Source organism: Musa acuminata, chromosome BXJ2-4 (genome assembly GCF_036884655.1).
Source record: "Musa acuminata AAA Group cultivar baxijiao chromosome BXJ2-4, Cavendish_Baxijiao_AAA, whole genome shotgun sequence".
Lineage (NCBI taxonomy): Eukaryota > Viridiplantae > Streptophyta > Magnoliopsida > Zingiberales > Musaceae > Musa > Musa acuminata.
In genome coordinates this window covers 26315708-26325930 of record NC_088341.1, presented here as the reverse complement: position 1 = coordinate 26325930, position 10223 = coordinate 26315708, and the positions used below count along the sequence as shown (strand labels likewise).

The following is a 10223-nucleotide window of genomic DNA, read 5'->3' as shown; positions in this document are numbered from 1 at the left end:
ACTTCAAGCTCAGGCCAATATCTTTCCATCATTGATAGTATAAGAGATAAAATGGTTAGAACTAAATATGCTATGATTTATCCTTGGAATATTCAAAATTATTAAGGTAAAGCTGGAATTCTTCTCGCTCTCGAACGTTTAAGAGAAGAGTGTTGAACTTGACAAGAAGAAGGGATAGAATTATCAAATAGAGAAAAAATAGGACAAGCTTCAATCTTCTATATTCCTCTAAAAAAACCCTTTAAAGAAACTATATATTTCATGACCTAACATATGAGGTTTATATAGTCCCCAAAAATATAATACATTAATTGTATTCAAAATAAATTATTCTCTTTTAAGAAACTTTTTAAGTACCAATAACCAATTTGACTTATCTTTCTATAGACATTTAATCTATTTTTTCTCTTGATTTAATGAATCTCCCTCGTGATGCAATAAACCTTTCTTTTGATAAAATTAATCTCTTTATGATATTTGAAAAAGTTTAATTCTAATATTTTCTCTACTTAAACTTGTTCCATCTAACATGTCAAGTTTCTTTCAAAGTCGTTAAAATATTTCAAATTTAAGAGGTTTTATAAGTATATTGGCCACTTGTTCACTTGTCTTGACTTGATATAGCTCCACTTTTTTATTTTTGATATGATCTCTTCTAAAATGAAATCTTATGTCGATATGCTTCGATCTTTCATGATAGACTGGATTCTTTGCTAAGGCAATAGTTGATTTGTTATCAACATAAATCTTAGTTGACTTCTCCTATGGCTTATGAAATTCTTGGAGTAATCTTCTTAGTTAGATTGCATGACAAACACTAGAAGAAGCTACTATATATTTTACTTCACAACTTGATAAAGCAATAATCTGTTGATTTTTTTAAGACCAAGTGAATGTAGCTTCACCAAAATAAAATACAAATCTAGTTATACTTTTCTGGTCATCCTAGCTTCTGGCCAAATCACTATCACTATATCCAATGAGCTCCAACCTTTTAGATGATGAATAGAATATTCCATACTCAATTGTTCCTTTAATATATCACAAAATTCTTTTAATGGTATTTAAATGAGATGTCTTAAGAATTTTTATATATCTACTTATTAAACCAACTCCAAATAGTATAATAGGTCGAGTGCATGTCAAATACCTTAAACGTCCAACTAGACTTTTATAATAAGTTGGATTAATGTATTTACCTTTATCTTCCTTGATTAACTTGGTGCCATATTCAACAGGTGTATTTATAGGATGATAATCTTCCATAGAAAACTTTTTTAGAACTTCCTTTGCATAATTTCTTATGGGATAAGAATTTCTCTATTGTGTTGTATAACTTTAATATTGAGAAAATAAACTATTAAGCCCAAGTCGATCATCTCAAACTCCTTTTTCATAGAGTGCTTAAAGTCTTTAATCATGGAGCTACTATTGCCTGTAAATATTAAATCATCTATATACAGACATACAAACAAGTTATCTCCATTAGAGTTAGATTTTGTATAGAGAGCATATTCATATGGATATTTAAAAAAATTATTTTGAATAAAATAAACATATATTCGAGAATTCTATACCTATGGGCTTGTTTAAGCCCATAAAGAGTTTTTTTTTAAATTATATACTTTATCTTCTTGTTCATAAATAATAAAACCAAGGGGTTGTTGAATATATACCTCTTTTTTAAGAACTCCATTAAATGCTGATTTGACATCTATTTATAAAATTTTTCATTTCATTTGAGCTGCTAGAGAAATAAGTAATCTTATTATCTTTAATCGAGCAACTGGTGTAAATACTTCTTCATAGTCAATCCTATATTTTTGTTTGTATCCCTTTGCAACCAATCGGGTCTTGTATTTCTCCACCTCTCCTTTTACATTTATTTTTGTTTTAAAGATCCACTTAACATTGATAGCTTGATAGTCTTCTGTAAGTGTAGTAAGCTCCTATGTATTATTTTTGTTAATGGCACGAATCTCCTCATTCATGGCTTATTGCCAATTTTCTTCTCTACAAGCTTCTTCGAAGGTTTAATGGATCATATCCTACAAAAAGATAAAATAAAAAAAAGTTCATCATTATTAGTATCAATCATTCGAGTCATATCATATAGCTCCTGAATCGGTCTTATCTTTCTTATAATTGGACTTCTTGAATCATGTGACCTAGCTGATCTAGGTGATGATTCTGGCAAAGCCACTTCAGTGCTTGCTTGCATTATATCATCCTCTTCTGAAGCTATAGCTTTCTTATGCTGCTCATTACTTTTTCAGTTTTAAATATGTTGTTCATCAAACTCAACATCTCTTGACATCATAATTTTGTTTGTGATAGGATTGTAGAGTTTGTAACCACTGGAATTTTATGAATAACCTAGCAAAATGCATTTTTGACTTTTATCCTCCAATTTGGTCTCTTTTCTTCTGGTATCTTGCCAATACTTCTAAATATTCTCAAATGATCAACTCTTGGTTTTTGTAAGCTCCATGCTTCTTCTGGTTTAACATTACTAATTCATATTGTCGGAAACCTGTTAAACAAATAAACTGCATAAGCAATAACATCTCCCTAAAATTATTTAGGAATTTTTCTTTTCTTTAATATACATCAGACCATATTAAGGATAGTTCTATTTTTTCTTTCTAAGACACCATTTTGTTGAGGTGCGTATAACATAGTGAATTGATGTAAAATTTTATTTATTTCTATAAAAACTTTTAAATTCATTATATATATATATATATATATATATATATATATATATATATATATATATATATATATTCACTACCCCTATTTGTTCTTAAACATTTAATCTTACAACTTTGTCTTTCAATCAAATCCTTAAATTCTTTGAATTTGCTTAAAACTTCTTTTTTTTCTTTTAACATGTAAACCCAAGTTTTGCCATTATGATCATAATGAAAGTGAAAAACTATCTGCTTCCTCCGAGTGATACTAGACTGATAGGGCCACAAACATCTGAGTGCACTAGATCAAGTCGATTCTATGCTCTTTTTGTTTTTCTGACTTTGAAAGACTTTCTTTCTTGCTTACCCATGATACATATTTCATATAATTTTGATGGACAATCAATACTTTGTATTCCTATCACCATATTATACTTCTCTAGAAGTTTTAAAGCCTCAAGATTTAAATGAGCATATCTAAGATGTCATAGTGTAGAAATATCCTCAATATCAATTTTAAAATAATTTGACCAATCAAAAATATATAAATGTAAAGGAAACATTCTATTCTTTATCATTTTAACATATGATATCAATGTTTTATTCTTGTCACGAATTGAGAGAGCCATATCTTTCATCTCAATATCATAATATTTTTCAAGTAATTGTCCCAAGCTTAGAATATTATTTTTCATATCAGGAACATAATAAATATCTAAAATATATAATTCTCTGTCATTATTAAGTTCAAGGAGAATTTTACTTTTGCCTCTTACTGGTCTTTGAAATAAATCACCAAATATAATGTTCCTAGAATAACTTATATCCATTTCTGAAAATAGCTCTTTGATGCGTCACATGTGATTTGAGGCTCCTGTATCTAGATATCATATCATAGACAGATCCTCTTTCAAATTAACATAACTCATTAGCAAAACTTGATTTTCATTCTTTTCTTCCTCAACGAAATTTGCCTTATCACCTTAATTGTTAGGATTATAATAACATTCATAAGAGTAATGTCCATACGTTTTGCAAACATAGCATTATATTTCAGACCTTTTATAATTTCTACTATATCCATAGCCTCGGTCACGTCCTTGGTCATAACCTCAGCCTTTTTTGCTAGAATTTTCTCTAATTTCATGAAGTTAAAGGTAACCCATAAGTTATTCGATTGATATTTTTTTCAAATCTTTAGATTTTTCAATAGCAATAGCAATAAAATTAAATTTTAGATCTAGAGAACTCACTATTTTTTTCTATTACTCTTTGATCACTTATTTGTTTACCATTTCGTCTCATTTGATGAATAATATAAATGACTTTTGAGAAGTAATCAGAAATAGTTTCAGAAGTGCCTTATTGTAATTTTTCAAACTCGTCTCATAAAACTTGTAGAGGAAGTTACTTTACCTTATCAATATCACCGAATGCTTTTTGAAGCATTTCCCAAGCCTCCTTTGAAGTATTTGCTGGAGCGATGATCTCAAATATTGTATCATTAAGTCCCTGGTAGATCATATGAACAAGGCCTTTTTCTCCTTCTTCCTTTTTTCTTTGAGTTGTTTTCTTCCTTCTACATTCATTGCTCCTTCTTCTGCTGGACATGCTTCAACAAATCCATCTTTTATAAACTCTCATACATCTTGGGAGCCTAGAAAAACCTTCATTTGGATATACCATATGTCATAATTTTCTTTTGTCAATATGGGGATCTGGAGTTGAATGATACTTGAGGAAGAGATCGTAGCTTAACCTATGCTATGATACCAAATATTGAACTTGATAGGAAGAAGGGATAAAGTTATCAAAGAGGAAGAGTAGGACATGCTTCAATCTTCTATATTTCTCTCAAAAAATATCTTTATATTTTATGACAATTGTGGTTCTTCCAAGGGTATGCATATTCTATCATGGGATTCAGAAAGGGATATTCTTTCTAGATATGCTAGGTCTTGGGACTGATAACCTTTCTTATGAAATATACACTTCAACTTCAACAGAGGCCAATATCTTTCCATCATTGATAGTCTATGAGATAAAATGGTTAGAACTAAATATGCTGTGATTTATCCTTGGAATATTCAAAATTATTAAGGCAAAGCCGGAATCGGGTTTGTTTCTTCTCGCTCTTGAACCTTTAAGAGGAGAGTTCACTAAATTTGTTGGTGATACTTCTATATATCACATGATGTTTTCAAAGATAACTATATTTTAGATTCTCGTATTCCATTTAAGCATGCTTTCAGCAATATACATACTTGTGATAGATCTTTGGTGGTTCTAATCTCATTGTTAATCCATATATCACATGATAATTTTTAGTTTTAGAAGCTAGATAATAAGAGGGTTTGTTCTGCTAAGTCTGCCTATCATTTCTTGCTTCTCAGTTGGAATGGTTGATCCTAACATGGACGAGTTTTATTGTTTGTGGAAGCTTCCCGTGCTGCCTCAGGTTAAATTTTTTTGTTGGAAACTTTTGCACCGCCACCTCTCATTGATCGTCTCAACTAAGAGTGTGCAGTAATGCTACTACTTGTCCCTTTCGTCAATCTAAAGCAGAAACCATTAATCACTTCTTTCTGTGCGTCTTTCCTATTAAATTATGGCAACTCTTTAAGTCTTAACTAGATATTCAATTTTTAATGAGGGGGTGCAGTGTCCCAATTCTGATGGCCAACCCTTGTGGGTTATAAATGATATTGGTCTTTGGTGAATATGGAGGGCTACAAATGATCTTCGTTTTCAACCCCATTGCTTGTTCTGTTTACAAGATTTTTCATAAGGTAGTAGAATTCGTTCTCTCTAATGACAGGCCAAATCTTCTGATAGCATGGTGCATGAATTATGTCCAACATATGATATCACTAACTTATCCAAAATGTAGCTTGAATATATATGTTTCCGAATTGTAATCATCCCAAACTTAACTAAGAAGTATCTTGATATCTGATGTACGCATCTACAAAACCCAACCTCACCGTCCCTACACTCTATTTAGCATAGCAACTTCAAGAGCCTTTCTTAAGTTGGCAAGACTGAAAAGAGTGAAAATTGGAAATAGCTAATATAATTTTGTAACACATACCAGCAACTTGCAAATTGCTTTGAACTACTGTTAAGCAAAGATTTCTGTTTTCCATAGATAATACTGGCTTGAGCTTCCCAGGGCTAGTACAATACACATTCATTTACAAAGGCTTACATATATTTCAGAATAAAGGATTCATAGAAGAAGCAAGCATAGTACAATACACGTTCATTTACAAAGGCTTACATATATTTCAGAATAAAGGATTCATAGAAGAAGCAAGCATAGTACAATACACGTTCATTTACAAAGGCTTACATATATTTCAGAATAAAGGATTCATAGAAGAAGCAAGCATAGTACAATACACGTTCATTTACAAAGGCTTACATATATTTCAGAATAAAGGATTCATAGAAGAAGCAAGCATCGTCATACAATCAAAGTAGAATAGGATGTACAAATAACAAAGAGATATATTCCTTCGTCTTCGTAGAGGAGTTGGTGTATCCATCGGTGTACTTATATAAAATTTCAATCATTCGTGCAAAATTAACAATCCTTTGGAGTAAAGCAATGGGGAATGCAGTTTGATTGAGGCACTCTTCGTTTATATCCTTCCATGCATCGTCAACTAGAACTTGGAGCTTCTTACATGCCACATGCACATTTGTTCCATATTCTTTCATGTAGCATTGCACTGTGGAGGCAACATGTTCCCTAGTTTGTTCCAACTGCAAATTTTATGAAAAAAGAGGATGAATGATCTACAAACTGAATTCTGGGGGATCCTTTCAGGATTTACATGTTCGTTATATGAAAATAAATTAATAGACTATTATGGATAACAAGGTGTAGATGAGTGGAATTTGGGAATCTACAGATGCGGAAGCTTACGAACTGGAGTTTTTTCGTTTGTGCTAGATTTCTTAGTTCAGCAAAACTTTGATAATGCAATTGAGTAAAACAACAAATGCTTATGAGGTGATAAATAGAAGGAATATTGAAGACAACCTTTGGAGATTACCCTATTAAACCTCAATTATGTGCCATCTCATCTAATTGGAGAATGTATGTTATTTTCTTTTTCTTTTTTTTATGTTATCATATTTCTACTAGGAGTGAAATCAATGCAAAATTTACTATGAAAAATGTTTATATGATATAAAATATAGGAGATTATGTTATGACCATACCTCATGTGAACTAATGTCATTCATGATACGGGCAATTATCGTAGAAGCTCGGACAATCTTTGGGAAACTAGTAATCCACTTAAATACCTCCTCCGTTGCTATTTCTCCCATTCCAACAAAAGAAGCACATTTGAGCATAGGATATGCTGCACTTATCAGGGAAACCTGTAGGTGTTCTTCAACAGTTGGCACGTAACGTTGAGCACACCATTTGGATTCCTCGAAGTAAGCTTTAGATACAGCTTTCATCTGTATAGGTAAAATAAACCCATTCATTCCTTAATGTACCTAATGCATGAGCCATGTATATGTAAGAAATGGAATTTTAACATCTCGCTTCATGATTGTCACATATGGAATGATTATTCTCTGTACAATCATTGTATTCGCTAATTGTAATGCTAATTCATGAAAATTTAAGCAAGGTCTTCCAGATTCATCACGTACCGCTTCCTTAAGATAGTATAAGCGATACTTCTCATCGAGTTCTAACAAAGTTTCGAACTCTTCAAAGTTGTGAATTAACTTGAGAAAGTAGTCCTTCATATACTCTGGTAGTTGATGAACAGTCTTTGCGTCCCATCTGCATATGAATTAGTCCCATCTTTAGAAAAAAATGTAGTTGATTTTACATATATTATTGTTATTGTTATTACTAGTATTAATATTGTTTTGTTATCCACAATGGTCGAAACTATTTTCATGCTTTTAGTGACACATTATGTTATCGCCTATTGCATGCAAAGTCAGTGAAATATAATCTTTCGGTCGATATAAGATTTCCAAACCTTTGGATTGCCTCGGTGAATTGTCGACTCTCCTCCAGTGTGCTATAGACATCATAGATGTCATCCATAATAGTGATTAGGGCAAAGAGCTTGGCCGTTATCATTCGTGCACGGGAATAGTGGGGTTCAAAGTATATGCCCAGAGTCCAATAGTAGCACTCCACCAATCGGTCTCGAGAAAAATCGAGACTTTTGAAGGGTGCTATTTCGTTCCACCACCTTCAAGTCATCCACGATCCAGAATAAATAGATGAGAAACATGATATCATTCAACAATCGATCTACTTAACCATATCCTCTATGGATCTTTCTCTTTGCAGAAATCAAGAAGAAATATGGCTAGTAGTAGTAAAAATTAATGTGAGGGGACCTTACAAAGTGATGTTCTTAAGCTCCTCACGATGAAGAGATTGTAGTATATTGAAGTCCAGCTTTGCAAGCTCCAGTATGACATCATTTCGTGTGGCATCCTCTTGGTATATAAAGATATAATCTCTTGCCAAGAGCCTTCTCATCCTTCTATATAGAGGTGTCTCGAGGTCAAGAGACACTTGCGTTGTTAATGGTGGTTTAAGATCGCCTAACGCAGATAATAGATGGTTCCTGGTAAAAGAGATGGCTTCATCAAGAATTATCTCCCTGTGAGTCCCAAGATGAGCTGCGTTGTACAAGCTTAACAGTCCCTTCACATCACTTTCCAAGGTACACATGAAACTCCCTTTCTCATCTTTGAACTTGTTAAAAACATCTACAGAAACACAAGATTTTTGTTTTATAGAAAAAAATAAAGTCATATTATCAAAAATAATTTGCTGTGATTAAGTGATTACGTGATGATCAATATAATTACTTTTGTGTGTGATTTTTATGTTTATTGTACCCAAGAAAATGTCACAATAACATGCCCTTATTATATAGTTTGTAAAACGAGCAAGATAAAGAAGGGCATCAACAAATTATATAAATAGTTCTTCAACTATGAAATCAGCATAATTTCGATGCAAATGACTTTAGTACTTCGAGCATAAGTTTCTCATCTATGATTAAATAAAAAAAATGATAAAAAAAGGTTGTATTTTATGGATAGTACATACAAATACTGCTTTATTAAAGGAAATGAGCATATTACTTGGGGACACTTTAATATCCTTGTTGTCTGAGCAGCCGAAACCAGATAGCAGTGTGGTAAAGACAATGGTCGTCAATATTAGCATCATGGATTCGACTTAATGCTTCAGTTATTTCCTTCTGAAGGTGATAATCCAATCCAAGAAGCTGGATTGGATCAATCAATTCCATAATCTGCAGCAGACCAGTAGTATCATTGAACATGCTCTTTACTTGCCCCTGAGTTCTTCAGCTCTCTATTTCATCCTTGCATCACACCTCTTCATCATCCATGAATATATATATATATATATATATATATAACAAAGTACATTTTTTAATATAGTTGTTATAGGAGATCAAAACGTTTTGAGAAGTGTGAGGTCACTCAGTGACTTTTTTTTCGATGGGCTGATTAAGATGTTTTCTTAAAACAAAAATCCTCCATCATATCTAAAAACACAAATCGAATTACTTCTGCAAACATAATTTTTCTATGCCTGAATTAAACACAAGGCGAACACAAAATTATAGAGAAAACATACAAATACATCTACTCCAAGGAAACGTAAGAGCATATTACCAGGGGTCACATGATACCCTTCTTGTCTCAGCAGGCGAAACCGGAGAGCAGTATCGTAGAGAGCATGATCGTTAAAATCGGCATCATGGACTCGGTTTAATGCTTCACTTATTTCTTTCTCGAAGTGATAACTCAATCCAAGAAGCTGGATTGAATCGACCAAGTCCATAGTTTGCAAGATGTCGGTAGTGTCCTTGAACATGCTTCTTACCTGCTCCATCAGTTCTGCAGCTCTCTCTTGCATCCTTGCATCGCACTCCTGCATCCTCCATAGCAATTAATTGTTCAACCAGCAAAACCAAAAGAAAGTAGCAAGCGCACATTTTTCATGTTAATGAAACATTAACACCATTCGTTCTCGGAGAGTTTCTTGCCTAAAACTTAGAACATATGTGAGATATATGTGTATATACATGCCTGTGTACTGGGGGAGGACTGGGCCTGTAAGATAAAGTAATCACCCCAAACGGTGGGATGGTAGCTTACAGACTTGCGAATCACCACTTCATCACCTGGAACGTGTGGCTGCGAAATTACGTTCTCCATTCTGATCTGGATGCAAGTGATGCGAGGATGGCGAGAGCCTGCAGCCTTGTGTAGCAATTTATAGAGTCTCGAATCTGGTTTGGTTCCGTAAGTAACACGTTCTATGAGAAAGAAGATAACGAATGGGCCATCAGGGACTGTACGCTCCTTTTAGCTTGCCTTAAGTTTTAGCTTATCCATCATCTTTAATTGACGTCCTATGATTAGTTTTGCATCCAATAATATAGGAAAAAGACGAGATATAATTAGTTTTGCATCCATCACCCTTGCTCTCAC

General features: G+C 32.9%; 1 protein-coding gene across 1 annotated transcript; it reads right to left on the bottom strand.

Annotated features, from left to right (window-relative positions):
* Window positions 1-6043: 6043 nt before the first annotated feature.
* Window positions 6044-9722, bottom strand: LOC103974400 (alpha-humulene synthase-like). Its single transcript, XM_065102150.1, has 6 exons — window positions 9402-9722; window positions 8087-8459; window positions 7712-7930; window positions 7371-7506; window positions 6924-7172; window positions 6044-6461 (listed from the first exon to the last, which is right to left on the bottom strand). The coding sequence occupies exons 1-6, from the start codon at window positions 9664-9666 to the stop codon at window positions 6168-6170; spliced, it is 1536 nt and encodes a 511-aa protein (XP_064958222.1). The 5' UTR covers window positions 9667-9722; the 3' UTR covers window positions 6044-6167.
* Window positions 9723-10223: the final 501 nt, after the last annotated feature.